Genomic DNA, 19,491 nt, shown 5'->3' with positions numbered 1-19,491 from the left:
GGCGCTTCAGCGGCGCGGATGGTCGGATTCGACCGCCGGCCCTTCGATCCCGTTGAAGCGGTGGAATAGCCGACGATCAGCTGTTCCGCCGCTCAAAAACCCCTCTCCTCGGGCAAAGAGGGGAGGGGGAGCTTCCAGGTAGGGGTAGAGGCGCCTAGCGCCCCAGAACATTTGTTCTGGGGCATGAAGGGTGAGAGCCCCCCAGAAGCCTGGGAATGCTCCGGAACGAAGGACTCTTCTGCGTAAGCAGAACAAGACGCTGAATCCACTCCTGCCGGATCTGATTGTCATCTTGAGTTACGGTAGCAGCAGAGCTGATGCAGGAGCAGTATAAATAGCAAGTACAAAGCTTTAACTCTGAAACTCAAACTCTCTTCCTACTCCAACGATTGTTTTAAAGAAGGGGAAGATGGCGCCTGAATGACTTTTTTTTCTAACAAGAAGTGAAAGTGTTTTTCTTCAAAGTGACTGCTTGAACTGAGTGGGAATATGTAAAATGGACTTTCAAACCTTAAAAGAGCTTGCTATAATTTGGAGGTGCTAAAAAGTTATTTTCAAGATCTGGTTATTTCACAGTTTAACTACAAAGTAATAAATGGACTAGAAAGTGAAAGTGTGTATTGAAAGTCATTAGTTGCAAAAATGGCTCCCAAACCGCATAGACCTGTTTTTAAAAGTGCGGAGGCATTGCTTGTTCAGCAGTCTGGAACGCAGTCTTTGAAGTCACCCCCCAAAGCTGCTGCATCTGTATTGACTTTAAAAGATTTACAATATGCTTTAAACAATGCCTTAAAAATCCAGGCTGAAAAAATATTTGAGAAGGTGGCAAAATTCATTGAAAAGGAAAGCAAGAAAATAACGGGGATACTTTGATGGCACTTCAAGTGTTTTCAGGCTGTATTGAGAACCTGGATGAATGTGTGGAAGAAGTGAAACAAAATAATCTGATGCTGCAGGCTAAAATAGGTGAAGTGCAGAATAAAATGGAAAAACTTGAAGATGAAATGATGATGATACAATATAGATATGGAATTTGCCTTGAGGATCAGAGGTTTGAAAGAGAACCCGCAGGAGAATCTGTGTTCTGTACCAGCCTACTACCAGCCCTGCAGAAAAGGCAGGGACAACCCCTTTTACAAAACGGCAAGAGGCTGGAACTAAGCCTGCCAAATTTATTAACATAAAACAGAGCAAACAGAGCAAAGAGAGCAAACACGAACCATGAAACAGGAGCTATTCAAACGGTTGCCTTCAGCAAACCAGCCCTCCCACACATTCCCCTTTTAAACAGTTCAGGGCGTGGCTTCTCTCTGCCTCCTTCCGAGGTGCCCCATTGCCTTCCACTGTTTACTCCTGATTGCCTCCTGCGTCGGGCGTCCTTGAACAGGGCCAGCTGTGGGTCATCTTCATCCACGCTGTCAGGCTCACACAGCTGGGTCTGCGTCGTGACCAGATGGGAGGGGCCTGGCTGAGGGCTCTGCGGAGCCTCAATACTATCCTCATCAAGGTCTCCAACACCCCCCTCCTCTTCCTCTGAATCATCCGACCCAACTGCCGAACCCACAGGCTGACCCTGAATCACAACAATCTGGAAGAGACGTTGGTGGATGCTTTGGCGCCTATTTTGGGGTTTCAACCTGAAGATTTTTTTGGGAAGATAGATAAAGTATTTCGTGTTAATTCTTGGATTGCTAAACAAAGGAAACTGCCAAGGGATGTGGTTGTGTATTTTACAAAGAGAAAGATTAGAAATGAGATCATTCAAATCTTTTATAATAAAAGACTTAAAAGTGGCCAATCAGGAGGTTTTGATTCTGAAAGAGATTCCTCCAAGAATTTTGAGAAAAAGGAAAGATTTTTTCTTTCTGGCAGATGAATTAAAGAAACAACAGCTTCGGTTCAGGTGGGAGATACCAATGGGTATTGTGGTGAATCATTCTGTAGAAAGATATTGCCTTAATACAGTAGGGAAGGGACATGATTTTTATTCTAATGTATTGAAATCAGGCTTACCGTCATCCTCAGAAGTTAAAAAAGAAAAGGAAGAAGGGCGACAGTTACAAGAAATAGTTTCGGAAACTGTGCAATCCTTGGCTTTATTTAAAGATCTTAAGATTCAAAGAATGACACGGGCTGCATCTAGATTCAAGGAATAACAATAATAATAACAGTAGAGATTAAAGTCAAGTATATCTAAGGAGGACATTGATTGCAACAAGATTTAGTAATGGAACTTGTTAAAGATAATAGGATAATCAAGAACTGATAATGGTGGACATTTGGGGATGGTATTTACAGAAGATCTTAAAAATTAGTATGTATGTATTTAAATTGTTAATCTAAATGTTAGAGATGTGGTTGTGATGATGCAATGTATTATTATGTGTGGTTGAATTGTACAAGATTACAATTTTAAAAGTTAAAGTAATTTAGTGGAATATGTAAGATTTTTAAGAAAAAGATAAGGTTTTTCTTTTCTCTTTCCTTTTTTTTCTTTTTTCTTTGTATAACTACTTTTGTAGGGTACTATTATTTATTTATTTATTTATTAGTTGAATTTATATACCGCCCTATTCCCGAAGGACTCAGGGCAGTTCACAGGGCAAGTTAAAAACAATACAAAAGAGAGAATGAAATAAAATTAAATTAATACAAGCCCACAATTAAGATAACATTAAAAATTATAATTTAAAATTAATTTAATTTAATTTAATTAATATAATTTAAAATTCCTCAGTCCAGGCCAGACAATTCAAACAACCAGGTTTTTAAGTCCCGGCGAAACGAGCGAAGGTCGGGGGCAGTCCGAAGCTCCATCGGCAGTTCGTTCCAAAGGGTGGACGCACTCACAGAAAACGCCCTCCCCCTGGGAATCACCTGCCGGCAGTCTCTAACCGGCAGAACCCTAAGGAGGCCCTCCCTGTATACAATCTATTGTTATAGATTGTATTGTTATAGAAACTAAATTTAATAACTATAGTAGAATTTTTGGTATTGTTATATTGGAAGAAGGCTGATTTGTTTATTATAGAAGAATGGATTTTGAAAGTTTTCAATTAGGTAGAAATGGTAGAATTTGGAATATGTGAAGAATATTTGTAATGGAGATATATTGTGATGTTTAAGGAGAGTTAAAGCGCGATTGGATTTAAAGTGTAATTATAGTTAGTTAGTATATTTTAGATTAAGATTATGAAAATAATACCCTATATTCAGCTTTGGGAAGTCGGGGGGGTGCGTGTGGGAGTGGTAGGGGTATTGGGTGGGTTAGGGTATGGGTTAGGGGTAGGGGGGATGGGGTTTATGTCTAAAAATGTACTTTAAAACTTTTTAAATAAAAAAAAGAATTATAATTTTTAATGTGACAGATAGAAAAAAATATAAATGCTTTGAAAGCAATCATAATTATTTTCGATAAATCTAAGTTTAGTTTTTATCTTGCCTTGCAATTTCCTGGATTACAGTTATTAACATTCCACTCAAAGCACATCTTACCTTTCAGTTCCAATCTCAAAATTGTCAATTTTTCTTCTTCATCATCATGATCATGATCACCATCATCATGATCTGATCATCATCTTTCATTCATTCATTTATGTCTCTTGAAAAATACCCATATAAAGATATGTAAATCTGTCTTTTTCTCTTAAGATTCTTAATTTCTATTTCTAAATTAATTAAAAGCATTAAATACTGAACAGCTAATTTTTCAAATTGATATAGGTAGTCCTCGAGTTATGAATGGAATGGAGCCTGCCCATTCCATTCGTGGGAGTGATTTTCGTACCTTGAACGAGATCACTCCCTGCTTTCGCCCACGCATTCGCTAATTGAATTTGTGGGTGAATGTGCAGTTTGTTAAGCGCATGAGGTATCTCAGGGTGGAGGAGGCCATGGGGGGGCCTAGTGATGGAACAGGCTGCAAGACCTCCCCAACCCTACTAAGATACCTCATGCTTCCCCCTCCCTCCGTGCCGTGCTGGACTCACCTTGCAAAAATCCTCTCTGGCACTGTTTCTCCTCTCTGCTGCTTTGAGGGAGAGGAAAGTTGATGAAAACTCCTGGGTGCCATAATATCGCGCAAGTTCAGGCACCCATCCTCTTTTGCAGAGAATGAGTGCCTAAACTCTTGTGAGATCATGGACCCCAGAAATATTGATTTTCGGGGCAAAAAGTGTTTGGGATGCCTGTCTCCTACTCCCCCCCAACTCCTTTCCACCACCGCTGGAACATGTTTTAGCCAGACGGAGACCTTAGAGAGGCTGGAAGCTCCGTCTGGGTGCAAATGGGGTGCTTTCAAACGCTCCATTTCAAAATGCTCTATTTCCAGCCACACTTCGAATGAGCGCTAAGTGAACACTTGTAACTCGGGGATTACCTGTACATGTAGTAATACAGTACAAAATCATTAAAAGCTAATTACAATGAAACATGTAATTTTGCACTACATACAGGCCATTGTTATAATACTGTATATGCTTTAAAAATTTACATAAAAAAGCAAATATGCAACCTCCAAAATAAAATGCTGTAGATTATAATTGGTGCTTTCTGTATAAGCATGTTGATAAAAAAGAATGGGATGCTGAACTAACTTGTTTTGTATGACTGAGTATCCAATAAGTTAATTTTCTGTATTACTTAGGAAATGATCATGCTTAGTTGCTTCCTTAGTTTCTGAATAATCTGTCAGAACCCCTCAAATGCTCATTTATTCATTTCCCTTTATTTCTTTCCTGCTTTTGCTTATGTAGTCATTTTCCAGGCCTGCCATTCTGCTGGTGTGTGTGTGTGTGTGTGTGTGTGTGTGTGTGTGTGCTTGCATGGGGGAGGGGGATTGTGATTTGCCTTGCTCTGCCCTGTACGAGGTGCCCTCCCTCTGGGTCAGAGGAATGTGACATGAAAACATCTGCCTTAATCTCCAGACAACTGGAGTCTGGCACTGTTGGGAAACAAAACGGAGAGAGACCTTGAGAAGGGCACCAAATCTCCAGCTTCTCATAACACTGTGGCACCTGTGAATTGGCTGGATTTCAACAGGATGGTTGGACACTGGGGGGAGGAGTTCTGAATTGCCTTTTTGATGCAATCCTTTGTGCGCCAAATCTTTAGACCTTGCTTTGCTTTCTAGCCATCACTAACTCTCAATAAAAGTTCCTTTTGAAATGATGCCCATTTCAAGAGTTCTGCTTTCTTGGGAGATCTAGTTGAGGCAGATCCTTACACTGACCCTGTACAAGTCATAAATAAAAAATTGAGTAAGAAAAGTTAGCCCTACAGTAGTAAAAGAAAATGACTGCTACAGAATAAGAGAGCTAGAAGATATTGCAACAACTTTTCAGTCATTTGAAAAAGCTAAATTCTTAATTCTCTAATTATCTACTGTCAGAACAAAGGGGCTATATTCACTGTATAACTAGAGCCTTGAAATCTACAATGCACTATATCTGAGGGCCAGCCCCAGCTGCTTCCTCAGATTTTGCTCCAGTGCCAGACAATCCCATAATGAAGTAAAGGGACTGAATAAGTTTTCATTTGGCTTGGCATTTCATGAAAAATAGGGTTATGCAAAGCATTTAAAAGAGATTTATTTACAATTTTTATAAATTATCCACAAGACTCTAGGTAGTTTATAGCAATTGGGCCAATCATTCTCTCAGCTCAACCTACCTCATAAAAGTGCTGTTATGGAGAAAAAGAGAACACTGTATTTCAGACATGTCAAACTCGCGACGTCATGTGACGTCGCACAACGTATCAGGAGTGTTTTGCCATTGCCGGCAATGGGTTGGGCGTGGCTTCCGCATGACACGTCTGGCCCGCGGGCCAGCAGTTTGACACTCCTGCTGTATTTGCTAACTTAATATCCTGACTGAAAGATGAAATATAAATACAATAAATAAAGATAAAGCTCTGCTGACTTAGAAATAGGTCAAGTTGCTTTTTACATATTGACTGAGATGTTGCCATCTTATATTTATTTTGTTTACTATCAACAGTAAATAGACAATAGAAAGAGGCAGTTATAGAAACTTCCATGAAGTCCAGATTATATCAATCACATAGACCAACACAGATTCTAGCAAAACCAAAATCAAAATAATCACTGGCACCACAGCAACATTTTCACTGAAAATATCAGATTAAAAGTCAGATGCCCTATCACTGGATTTTCTATGACACTTGATAAAACAGCCACCTTTTGAGATAGTAATAAACAGACATATATGAATGTATACAAGATAATTGTAACTTTTACTAACCTTCACTGAATTGAGATATATTAGGACATCATCAAACTGCCTGAGCAGAAAGAAGCAAGAAGCCATACACTGTCTCCCAGGGATAGTATCTGAAGAACAACAGTGCAAATGAGTTGAGGGTAGCAAAAATGTTGGGGAGTACACCTACCTTCATTTGTTTTCAGAACTACTGCCAGGATGTCAGAATGATACAAAAGGTACAAAAAAGTGTATTGTCTCCAACATGCAAAGATTCAGGATGTGATGGACAGGCTGAGCTTGATTAATCAAATCTATTGACCATTATTCCCTTCTGCTGTTTCATGTTAGAATGAGTGAAGGTGCCAAAAATGTCTGGAAAGTACCAAGTAACTATGATGCAAAGTGATTGCTAGAAGCCAGCATGGTTTTGTTAAAACATGTCATTCAACAAATCTTATTGCTTTTTTGACAAAGTGACTAATAAACCATGGGAATGCTATGGATATATTTCTTCCTTCTTCATAAAATTCACCAATGGATGCATAGTTCCACTATTAGTTGGATTTGCAGCTGATCAACTATGCTCAATGTGTGGCCATTAATGGTAATATGTTTACATGGAGAGAGATATGCAGTGGAATAACTCAAGTGCTTTCAACTTTTCAAATATGGCTTGATGAGGGGATAGAAAGAATGTGCATTAAATTTGCAGATGACACAAAACTGGGTAGTGGGGATGGGAAAGGACAAATTGCTAACACCTCAAAAGAGACTCAAGATTCAAAAGAATCTTGATAGATTTAGACATCAGGCCCTATCCAATAAAATGCTGTCCAATGGCAAAAAATGTAGAGTTCTGATCTTAAGTAGCAAGCCCCAGATTCACAAATAAGCTAGGCAGTATTTGGCTTGGCAATAATATTTGGAATAAACTAAGCACCCCAGTAGACCATAGATTAAGCACAAGTCAGTCTGCTACAGGTTTCAATTATAATATTAGACTGCATCAAGAAAAATATAGTGTCAAAACCACAGGAAGTGATAGTTCCATTTTGCACTGCACTGATTAGAGGACAACAGGAGTACTGTGTCCACTTTGAGTACTGTAATCAAATAAGCATGCTACAGAACTAAAAACAATGACTAGAAAAGCAACAGTGATGATGAGGAGCTTGGAGGCTAAAATCTATGAAAATGGTTACACGAACCAGATATGTTTAACTTAAAGAAGATAAGAATAAGTGAAGACAGAACAGCAGTTCAACTAATTGGAGAGCTATCACACGGAAGGAGATATCAATTTATTCTCCATAGTTTCCAACAGTAGAATAAGAACCAACTGATGGAACCTGCAGAAGGCATAGAGAATGACTTTAAAGCACAGTGGGAAGATCCATTACAAGGAAACAATCAGAGAAGCACCTGTTGAACCCATTCCAAGAAACAAGAAGATGCCTCAGTCAGGCTCTTCTTTATTCCATACAAAGATTGAGTGAGGGAGGAGGGAGGCATACTCAGACTTGCAAGATTCTGTCCCTATACCTCAGGGGTCCCCAACTCCTGGCACTGGGCCACAGCCTACTAAGAACAGGGCCACGCAAGCGAGTGAAGTCCCATCCACGCATGTGTGGGATGTAGGCAGTGTGTGAAACTATATCCCCCCCCAGGGTCCACAGAAAAACCACTCTCCATTGAACCAGTCCCTGGAGCCCAAAACATTGGGGGCCACTGCTATAGCTATTCTAATAAAAATAAAAATAGCTTTAAGGCCCATATGACATTTCTTTCTTAATCTGATATGCCTTAAAGGGCTGACAGAAGAAGATCCAACTTGAAGTAAGGAGGAATTTCTTGATAGTAACAGCTGTTAAGCAGTAGAACAGTCTGCCTCATAGAATTATGGCTACTCCTTCAATGAAGATTTTCAAGTAAAGATCATTTGTCTGGGATGATCAGAGAAGTCATGAGCTTTCAAAGTCCTTCCCAACCCTATGATTCTATAATTATTTATGACATGAATATTTATAATCTAAATTCATAACTTAAATTGTACACATACACCTAATTCTAACCAAAATAGCATATTTATGTTGCATTTGTCTGTTAAACATTTCTATTTAATATTTGTTACTGGCAAATACTAATACCGTCTTTCCCCAATAATAAAACCAGGTCTTTTTTTTTTGCTCCAAAAATGGCATGAGGTCTTATTTTCAGGGGATGTCTTTTATACTCACTTCTGCCACCGACAGCCCTGCCCAGCTGGTCCATTTCTTCTGGGCGAAGGAACAGCTTCATTCTGGAGCTGCATTCCGGCCTGCATTTTGCAGACAGGCTTTTCCGGAAGGCCACTGTAGCCGAGTACAGTTCTTTGTACTCTGCAGCCAAGTACACGTTCTCAGCTGCAGAGGTCTTGCAGAACTGAGCTATGGACTGAATCCATAGCTTGGTTCTCGGCTGCAGGGGCCTTCCGGAAAGGCCTGTGACTGCGAAATGCAGGCCTAGCTGCAGAAGACACGGCAGAAGAAGTGGGCCAACGAGGAGAGGCCTGGCTGCAAGGTAAGTGGGTGCAGGGATGTGGGGCAGCTCCACCACCCCACCGCCATCCTAGCATGATCTTTAGGTGTGTCTCGCCTTAAAACTAGGGCTTATTTTGGGGGTAGGACTTACTTTCGGGGAACACTTTATTGAATCACATAGTAAATTTAACAGAATGTCTGAAGAAAAGAGAACATAGTGCATTTAAAACATACCACATTCACTAGCAGATCCTCCCACCAGCTGGAAAAATTGCTGAGCAATTTTCAAATGGTCTCTCTGAAAAAGAACAGTATAGAAATAGGGCTTTTATTGTGCTGCTGAATATTTTTCCCTTTCTATTTCTTGAATGCCTAGTTTCATTCTTCATCATGCTCATTTTATTTTCCATTTTCCCCTCCCAAAATGTTTTGATGTTAATGATCATATTTAGTTATCATTGTTTTTTAAATTTCTGTGAAAAACCTTTTTTTTAAATAGATGAGCCTTTCCCAAGCATGGTTATATTTCCTTTTTGTTTCTCAATAGCTCTAGTTTGTCTAAAGCAGTTATAATTCAACACCTGAATTCATTATTAATGTAAAAGGCAATTCTACTTTTTGTCATATAAAACTAAAAGAAATTTATGTAAGCAAGGATCATTAAAATCTCAGCTTTTGTGTTCAATTTGGCCATTTATACATTACTATTGTGTTCAATTTGGCCATTGATACATTACTATTATCAGAAATTGTTATACTCACTGAACCCATTTCCTGCCCAAGTACTGCATTCACTACTCCTTTCAGAATATATTCCTAAAAATATTTTAAAATAATTAAATTACGCAATTTGTTTCCTGAAGCTTAAAACAATTTCCAATTCTTTTATTCAAATTACAGAGCACATACATAGATATTTGAATCAGATATCTTTATGGATTCTAATTGTATCTGGTAAGCCAAATTAAATTAATGGCACTTTCATTCTTCTGATAAAATTGTAGGTGTATTCCATTATTCAAGCATGTATTTTAAGTGGAGCCATCTAGGTTCCAGAAATTTATCTTGCCATTTTCCAGGTTCTTAAAGTATACGTCAGCTAAAGAAACTATTTTTAAATAATAACAGTAACAATAATGAATTTGAAATAAGTGAAGTAATCAGAAAATACATATAAACATCTGTAAAAGTCACTTAAATGGAACATCAACCATGTCAGTTGTTTTACTATAGTTTATCATAAAATTTCAAAACTTGAACCAAGTATATTGTGCAGCTTATAGTATTGTTTTGATCACTAAGTGTGAAGAAAAATTCAAGTTTTCATCAAGAATTAGCTGTACTTAGTTGCATTAAAATAAATTGTGACATAAATGAGTTTTTTTCATACTGATTTTAACAGAACTTAAATACTCTGATCCACTTAATTACTTAATTACTCTGATCCACCTATCTTTTTTAAAAAATAGAAAGCAACAAACAAAAAATAGAGGGTACAAGAATTTAATTCTATCCTATAACATTTCAAAGATAATTTCTTCTAGTATGTAACATGAATAAACTTTTTTTTAACCTGCGGGGTTGTAGGTTCCAGGTCTTTAATCAAGTTGTAAGCCTCCTGTACATCATCTGAAATAATATGATACAGTGTATGATACTACAGTATATAATACTATACCCCTCCCATAATTTTATACTTTATTGCCAAAAAAGATGATAAAAATTCATGTAATGTTCTTTAAATGTTACAATATGTGTGCAGTTTAAAGGATTTTTAGCCTTATTTTATTCATATATTCATATATTATACATAGAGAAAAGAGAAGGGGAAATGCATCAAAACAGAATGTCAACTTATTTTTTTCAGGATCCAGAAAGGATGTATTTAATTACTAAAACAAGACATTTTATTAGAATAACAAACCAAAACATTCTGTGGGGATTTTGTTTTAATAGCACAGAAACAAATAAAAAAACACCAGGGTCAAAGTGACAATTGCAGAACAATAATAACTAAGATCAGCCCAAGATCAAAATATTTTTGTTCCTACATAGATCAGCTGAAGTTAGAAGAGTGTATAGATTGACTTAAGCAAAAATTCACTTGTTTCTTTAAAAGGGACATTAAATAATAGGATTATGCAGCACTTTGGAATTGAAGGCAAAAAGGTGATTGAAGTACAAGTGGCAAACATAAACATTTGTCTGCAATACTTTAAAGAACCCCATATATTTATCCAGGGACATCCTACTTTACATTATTTGCTCATGAAGGACCACAAATAAAAAATAGTAAGCAACTGTATCCCCCACAATAATCCCCAAAATAAAATACATATATTTTCTATTTGGTAGAAAAAAAAATCACTAAAAAATGTGAACAGTAAAATGAGATCGATTTTTTTCACCTTGCCGAAGATAGTAAATGACTAGATTCAGTCTAGCTTCAGGAATGACATCAACCAGTGGAGGGAGTACTTGGAGAGATCCTTCCCCTCCTCGGAATACCACCTGTAGGTAAGAAGTACGGTACTCACTTTATTAGTATTGTGGCAAACAATTTAATCTCATACATGTTTTAAATATATTTATTGTATAGGCAGTTTATCATGAACTATGAAAATATGTCATTTATTACTCCATTGTTTTTGTAATTTACAGATTAAACATTTACCCCAGAAATCATAGTGACATCTTTATTATTTAATACTACCAGTATATGCAGCACTTTCATACCCAGCCATTAGGTATACATTCCAAAACTTGGATACAGTTGATAAAGAGAGAAAAAAAGGTCAAGCACAAGACCTTGCAGAAAACATGAATTTTAAGATGAGAGGTAAGAGGTGATATCAAATATATAGTCTACAGGAGAAGAGCATTTCAAACAGCAACAAGGATAAGAAAGCAGAACCAAGAATATTATCTGACATCTGAAGATGATAGATTTAGATAAGTTAAAGTCATTAATAGAGTAATAAACTATAAAACATCTGGTAGCTGCAGGATAAGATGACAACAGTGTATATGGAAGGGAATGAGAAGCCAGTAAAAAAAGGAAGAACTGTGCATGGAATAAACAAAAATATCTTTAAATTATTTTGGTTTGTGAAAAAAAGTTAATTTCCAGAGAAAATCAAATCATAACCCAGAATCTTAAGAGAAAATATCAAGTTTACAAAGTTAACATCATCTGGAAAATGACGCATCTGGAAAATCACATCAAAATGAAGCTGGTGGGAATAGGTCACATAAAATTTTTGAAAAGTTAATAAATATTTGAACATAATAGGAAAAGAACTTAAGGGTCAAGAACAGGGTAATGATAGTACATGAATATGTAAGCAAAATCAAAATTGAAGGCCCATGAAGAAATATATTACATTAAGCATTGGCATAAACATATATTTAATATAAATATTATTTTCTCTTCATAAATCCCACTTCTCTTCCCCAAATTTCTTTTTCAGGAACTCTTCTGTGAATATAAATGCAACTTTCATAGCTCATTCCCAAACAATAAATTACTCTTCTGGACAAGTTGACAAAACAGAACTTTCATCATGTGCATGATCTGAGTAAGACACATAATATGAGCTACTCCATTGCTACTTACCAAGTTATGCTTAATGAGCTCTTTAGCAAATTCAAATGATGTTGAGGCACTGTCCATCAAACTTTTAAGCTCTGCCTTGTAGTTTTAAAGAAATTTTTTTAAAAAATAGGTCATATTATTAACAGCGGTAACGAAAGAAATAAACATTTTGCTTAAATGAACTTATTATACAAAATAAGATAGGATTAAAATATGTGTTCTGTATAGTACCAGGAACAATAGAAATAGCTATACACAAATTGCAAAGAATTTGCATTTCTCAAGAATAGATACTGAAATGTTATAACAAAATTTAATCTTGGATTGAGGAATGATTTGAGAGATAAAACTATAGTAACAAAATACCTCAGCAGCTTTCCCATTGTAGAGTCGGAAATGATTACAAGCCTTTAAGTTAAGAGCAATGGTACTATCAGGAACCTGTTGAAGGTAAACAGCTAGCACCTCTTGAGACACATCATAGTAATCCAACTTGTAGTAACACAAGGCCACATATACATTGAGGGCCAGATATTCCCTGCCAAATCAGAGTTCATCAATACATTAATATAACTACTGCTTTATGAAATTCAACTAAGTTTCAGTGATATAAAACTTAGAAAAGCCCAGTATAAAAACAATACCCCAAATATCCAGCTCCCTTCACTACAACTTCAGTGAGCATCAGAATGGCACAAGATATTAATACATTCATCTTGCTACAAACTGTGGTAAAGTTTGGTAAAGTCTATGGTATAGGTATGAAACTCTCAGCTAATGGAATATAAAAACGATTGCCTAGAATCGTGGGCATATAATTTTACATTTGTTTAAAAAAGTAACAAAAATATCAGGACACTGCAGTATAAATTTATATTACATTGTTTCTAAGTGATCAAGAAAAACAATTTGGAATTGTAGTGGATAACTCACTGAAGATTGACATAGTATGCAACAGCTGTGAAAAAGCTGTTTTCCATGGAGAATTTATGAGAAAGGGGACCTAGTGAAAATAAATCTGTCAATAATTATTTATTTTATAAGTAAATGGCTCTCTTGAGTCTCAAGATAATGAACACAGCAGTCTCTCCTGCACTGTTTTCCTCACACAAACAACCACATAAGATAGATTGGCCAATTTAAGATGAGAATGACTGGCCCAGTCATCCAGTGAGTCTGCATGGTTGAGAATGGATTTGAATTTGGGTTTCCACTGTTCTAACTCAACATCTCTGAAGTAAGTACTCTGTACATTTTTGATCACTACATTTGAAAAAAAAGATGCAATGCAGGTGGGAAAAGTGCAGAAGAAAGCAATCAACATGACCAAAGGGCTCAAATATCTTTGAGACTCATAGCTTGAAGAAAAAGTAACAGAGTGAAGATTCAATCAATGCATATAAAAATGCAGAGCATAGAGAGAGTAGACTGGAAGAAGTTTCTCTTTCAAAATTAGGATCAGGAGACTTCAAAGAAATTGACTGGAAGTCTTGGAATAAACAAAAGAAAGCATTTCTGCACAATGCATAATTGGTTTGTGGAATTCATTAGCATAAGACATAGGCATGGCTATTAGTTTGCACTGCTTTAAAAAGGATAATTTATGAAAAATATATTTATAAAAAGCTGTTAGGCATGGAGACTCAATATTCACTGTTTCAATGAGGTGGCTGCATGCTTCCAAATACAAATACAAAGAGAACAATAGCAAGAGAAGTGTTTGCTTTCATTTCTTATTTGCAAGTACCTTAGAAGGATTTAGTTGGTTACTATGATAAGCAAATTGCTGGCTTAAAATAGTTCTTGTTTTGATCCAGCTATGTTTCTATTTGCTAGTTTTAACAAGATTCAGGCACTAAATGGAATAAGGTGCATCTGGATCTAATTGTAGCTCCTAAATGATTTGCAGTAGATTGCCAAAGATTTCTGACTCCTGTTTGCTTAATAGTAACAATTTCAAAATTTTTCTCTCCCACCACAAATTAAACTATTGACATGAAGAAAGACTGGGGTAATTCGGATTAGATATTTCGGTGGAAAGCTTGCTCCATTCAGTTCTGGCCCTTGATGAAATTCTAAAGTTGGATTTTAATTCTTGTCTTTCTCTTTTTTAACCGGAATGTAAGTTAAACAGGGAAAAAAGCCCCACTATATCCTGCCAGTGTTATCCAATTATTTAAAAAATATTTTTAAATCATTTAAAATTTGCACAAGGTACAAATCTCAAAAAATAATTATTCACTAAAAAAAACAGCCCCAATCTTAACCACATATATTTAATATGAATCTATGATTGTACCTTCATTAGCATTTTTCCTTAAGTGTACACATTCCCTGCATGTTTTGCTAAACTCAGAACTCACTACTGGATCAAAAATTTACAGAAGATTTTACAGTAACATTTTTAACAAGGATCTCAGAAGGCAATATTTAAACTCAGCAAAAATTAGCTAAAATACTGCAAGATTGAAAAGCCCTTTCCCTATGAAATTATTTTTTTCAGCCCTTCTCCTCTGAATTATCTATTAAACAGATAGAGAGAAGTTGACCCAACCTGTTATCAAGCAATATGCGTTTGTAGATATCAATAGCTTCTTGATAATGAGATCGCATGTAGTGTATAGATGCTAAACTAAGCTGGTCTTCTGTTATATCCTGCAAATTCTGATGGAAGCTCATCAGTTTCTTCTCATCACCAAACTAAGAAGGAAATATGATTTAAAGACAGAGACAAGTGGATGCCTTACACATATTCTAATACTTTGTTTGCTGAGAACGATATTTTAACCTTATTTCTCCTCCACCACATTTCATTAGAAACTAATTATTTTTCTAGACTCCAGGGCGTCAACAAAAGGCTCATCTATTTTTTAATTATCTTAATTCTTGTCACCATGAAATGTTCAGGCTTTCGTCTTCTATGTCTACTTAGTACTTCAGCTCTTTATTCATCATTCTACCTGAACAAAAGTGAATAAATTGTAGCAGAATCCTTATGGTACAGAGAGATATAGTAAATGGTGGTGTCAACTAGATTTAGTTAGGGTTTTTTTTCCCTTTCTTATATCATCTCCAACATCTTTTGCTTCCTTTTCTTCAGTACCTTGCATTATACTGCTTGCTCTGAAAACAAATAGCATGATGGGTATTTATAAGATTTTAAGTAACATTTGGGCACATGATGGGAACTGGATTTCAAAATACTTCCAACTACTTCCAAATCTGATCCAATGTTTTGAAATACATACCTTGTGTGCTAGATGAAACAACAGACGGTTCTGAAGTCTACTCTTGGGAGCTAAAAACAAAATTAATATCTAGGTTTTCAAACTTATTAATTCATATGTCTCATTTTCACAGTGCAACCAATGCCCCCACTCACTTCCAGTAAGTGCATCTCTATTTATTGCCAGTAAACATATATAAAAAAGCAAACTTAATAACCAGACTCACCTTTCAAAGCAGCCTGTTCAGCTTCTGTATACATTCCCAAGAAGAAATAAGTGCATGCTAGATTCACCCACACATCAGGGTTGCAGGCAGATCCCTTGGTTAAACCCTCATATTCCTTAAATAAATAAAAAAAATTGATACAGCCTTATTTAATTACCAGACAAATTTATGCTTTATTTCTTCTTGTAACCCAGCCAGAGCACATAAGAACTGTAAATTAAAAAAACATAAACAGAAGTGACTACTATGTCCAATGCAGATATGATATTTCAGCTATCATCAACATTTTGAAAAAGCTGCATCCTTTTCATTGCAGCTACTTTTAGGACTTTCCCAAATCATTTCTACAAGTATGTATGTGCATGTACAGTAGTTTTGCTCTATTAGAAGTATCAATGAAATGTTTTATGTGCATGCATGAAAATAGTTGTATGGTGTTTCCTGGAAGATGCTGCTACTTCTGTAGTTTAAGAAGAACAATTTTACCCATATCAATCTGCTTTGCAAAACATCTGTTTAAGTACTTTGCATAAGCCTTCATTGTACCTCTATACTTTTCTTTTACAATATTTAAACATATCTTCAACTAGATGCAAGCCTTTGAAATACTGATCCTTTATCTTACTTATTTTGGTCTGTGAGATGTATTACAATCTTAAATTTCATTCTTCACAGATAGTAAATTTGAGGAACAATGTTACATAGTGACACAGTCATAATGACACAGCCATGTGTAAATTAATTCCATTTTCTCTTAAAATGGTTCTCTCAAAGTATTTTCCTCATGTAAAGATAGAATTTTGAAAAACAGCAGGTCATAAATTAATGCATTTTATTTCATAAATAAGTCAAAATAAAAAACTATACATAATGTACTCACTAGGCTTCTGGACACAAAATAATACAGCCAGTATTTTTGCTTTTATGTCACTTTGGGACACATTTAATTCATCCTCATTCTTACAAATTTAAGAGAACATCCTTCTTTTCAAGACAAAGAAGCACTACCTCACCTCCAGTGCTTTCTTGTAGTCACCCAGATGGAAAGCACAATATCCAATCCAGAGGTCTGCATCTTCATCCTGTTCTCCAACCTGACACTTAAACTTGGGAAGAAGGCAGAATAAAAATTAAAGTTTATATAATTTTTAATTATTTTAAAATGACAAGTTTATAAATTGTAGCCATACAGTATACACAAATCTACCCTTTTAAGCAATGATAGGGTTTAATTTTAACCCTCTCAAAAGTCACTGTATATATACTGTTCATATATAAAAGAGGGGCTCACATTTAAATTAATTAGATATTTACAAATATTTAGATAGCCAGTTTTTATGACTGGCAAGTAGAAATGTATTAAGGTGGTCATGAATATGTGCCATGAAGTGATTATTGACTTAGCAACACCACAAATTTCTCTATGATGGTATTAAGGTCATAGGATCTCCATATGATCAATCTATTTGTCACTGTTAGCTAGGCAGTACTCATAAACCACAATATGAGTGAAGTGCAAAGTGTGGTTACAATAAATTCATACCAACTTTGCTTTTCTCATTGCAAATGCAGGTTTTTAAAAAGGCAATAATATTGTATTGTGATTATCCTTAAGTGTCTGCATGTAATTACCATAGTGTAGTGTTGGCACACACAGTTCATGATGCAAACTTGAGTCTTTTGTACTTGCATTTTAATGTATCAATCTTAGATTTATACTCTGCTGAGGAAAAAAACCTAGGAATTTACAAACTAATAAATTAAATAAACTTAATCTTAATTTGTTGATACAGTAATCATATTCTCACATTCAGAAGCCACACTAAACCATCCATATATGCACAAACATAGTACCCATTCATATTGCAGTTTAATAATATTGCTTCTGCTGCATTGTTCTCAACAAGGAATAAACTTTTAGAACAACTACTGCATTACCTTATTACCATGTTCACACATGATAAACTAGGAATTTTGGCTTATTACAAAGTGAGCAAGCAGTTTATCCTACCTTCTCCAGAAAATTAAGTTGATTACTATAAAATCCTAATTCCTAAACTGATAAAGTCATTATAATCTATCTTGTTCATAATATTGTGATTTAGATACAATACAGTAGTTTTCTTATTACTGCTAATGTGTCATCATCAGTCTGCTCATCAGCTATGATGACTACATTTAATCTATAGCAAGGAGGATAAATTGTAATATGTGGATTATCTGGGGCCACTGCATACAGTGGTTAGACTCTAGATTTATTTCTCTTTTGCAGAGTGATATTTGCCACCCTGGAAAATCAGAGAAGCAAAAGGCAGGGATGTTCTGTCTGAAATGACTGATGTAACAAGAACATGGATGGACAGCCCTCCTTTTTTTTTTTTGTAAAGCACTGATCTGTTCCGAAAGCAGCTTACTGAACAGAAGTCTTAATCAATATGCTAGCAAATAATCCAGAAGCGGCCGCAGCAACTCCATTTGCAGAACTCTCGTCCCGCCATATTCCCCAGATGTATCCCTAGTACCTCTAAAAGGGCAATGGCCCCAGTGAAATCTCGCTGAGTTAATAAGTCTTCCAGCTGCGGCAGCCGTTTGCCTTTCTTTCTGCGTGTATCCGCTGATTGAGGCCCGCCTCCAACAGCGGGTTTGAGCCGTGAAAGCATCTGCAAAAGCGATAGAAGAACAGGTAAAGGGAATAGGACTCCGCTAGTCTTTTTCGCCCTCTCATCTCTTTAGAAAAGCTCCTTAATCTAGCCTTATCCGATTCTTCTTGTCCCTCACCATCTTGCCCACAGGCCTGCTTCATAAAAGCAACGGTCGTCTGTTGCTGCTCTGCCTCACCAAAGTCTCTGTTACCCTGGCAACTGCGCGAACGGAGGTAGTTAGGGTAAGGCAATCTGGCCTGGGAGACAGCAACAAACGACCGGGCAGCAACTGCGAGTCGTACTTACAGTTCCGGCGGTTTGGGGAAGAATCTCAGAAATCCAAGAGCTTAAGTGACGTGAAAAGCCATGTACCCAATCGTGGTTTAGGAGGGCGAAGAAAGAAGAGTCCCAGTTCGACGGAAAAGCTCCGTTTCTACTTACTACAATATGCTATAACCACATATTTATTTGGAGACGTATACAGTTATATGCTTCATATTTGTATTTTTATATTACAACAAAATAATACTTATTCCCAAACAATACACAATAAGCATCTGAGGACAAGAAGGCAAATGACATAATGTATTGTGACGTGACACAGAGCCTGTGATTTAACATATTTTCAAATGAGTGGGACTAAAAAAATATTCACTGTTTCTGTTGGTATAATTAGTAGATTTTTATCTTCCCTTAAATGACATGTCACCAGCCTTGTGCAATTTCTTCATCATCTTTCTGATACTTATGGTCCAAAGGTTTTTAACAGCACCACTACTGCAAACATAGAATAGCATTTTACAGAATTCATGAGTGGTTTATGGAAGTTTAATGACATAAAATTATGGACGTTTATGACAAAAATCATACTACAATTTTATACGTGACTGCTTGGAAATAAATATTGTTTTCAATGTATTGTCTAGCTCAGTCCGAATTAAATTATAGACTTTAGTGAGCTACCCTACAGTGATTGTGATGATTTATATATGTGTGCTTATTAAAGAATGATGCCTGATTTATGTACCATGTTGAATTTGTCACTTCAACAGGGTACA

At 36.2% G+C, this 19,491-nt stretch overlaps 1 protein-coding gene across 2 annotated transcripts in view; it reads right to left on the bottom strand.

Moving 5' to 3' along the window:
* IFT56 (intraflagellar transport 56) overlaps positions 1–18,657 on the bottom strand; it is a 33,126-nt gene extending 14,469 nt beyond the window's left edge. Inside the window, exons 1-13 of one of the 2 annotated variants that reach the window (XM_083366395.1) lie at positions 18,570–18,657; positions 18,314–18,451; positions 16,805–16,897; positions 15,792–15,906; positions 15,587–15,636; positions 14,893–15,038; positions 12,705–12,876; positions 12,360–12,434; positions 11,152–11,254; positions 10,317–10,372; positions 9,506–9,559; positions 8,978–9,041; positions 6,264–6,352 (exon numbers count right to left, since the gene is read on the bottom strand). In XM_083366395.1, coding sequence (XP_083222521.1) covers positions 6,264–6,352; positions 8,978–9,041; positions 9,506–9,559; positions 10,317–10,372; positions 11,152–11,254; positions 12,360–12,434; positions 12,705–12,876; positions 14,893–15,038; positions 15,587–15,636; positions 15,792–15,906; positions 16,805–16,897; positions 18,314–18,451; positions 18,570–18,572 — 1,158 coding nt within the window. In that variant the 5' untranslated portion in view covers positions 18,573–18,657. The remainder of the gene's footprint in view (positions 1–6,263; positions 6,353–8,977; positions 9,042–9,505; positions 9,560–10,316; positions 10,373–11,151; positions 11,255–12,359; positions 12,435–12,704; positions 12,877–14,892; positions 15,039–15,586; positions 15,637–15,791; positions 15,907–16,804; positions 16,898–18,313; positions 18,452–18,569) is intronic. The other variant, XR_014492925.1, reaches the window with a different exon arrangement.
* Positions 18,658–19,491: the final 834 nt, after the last annotated feature.

This window comes from Vipera ursinii, assembly GCF_947247035.1.
Source record: "Vipera ursinii genome assembly, chromosome: 6".
Classification (NCBI taxonomy): domain Eukaryota; kingdom Metazoa; phylum Chordata; class Lepidosauria; order Squamata; family Viperidae; genus Vipera; species Vipera ursinii.
This window is presented reverse-complemented; position numbering and strand designations above follow the sequence as displayed.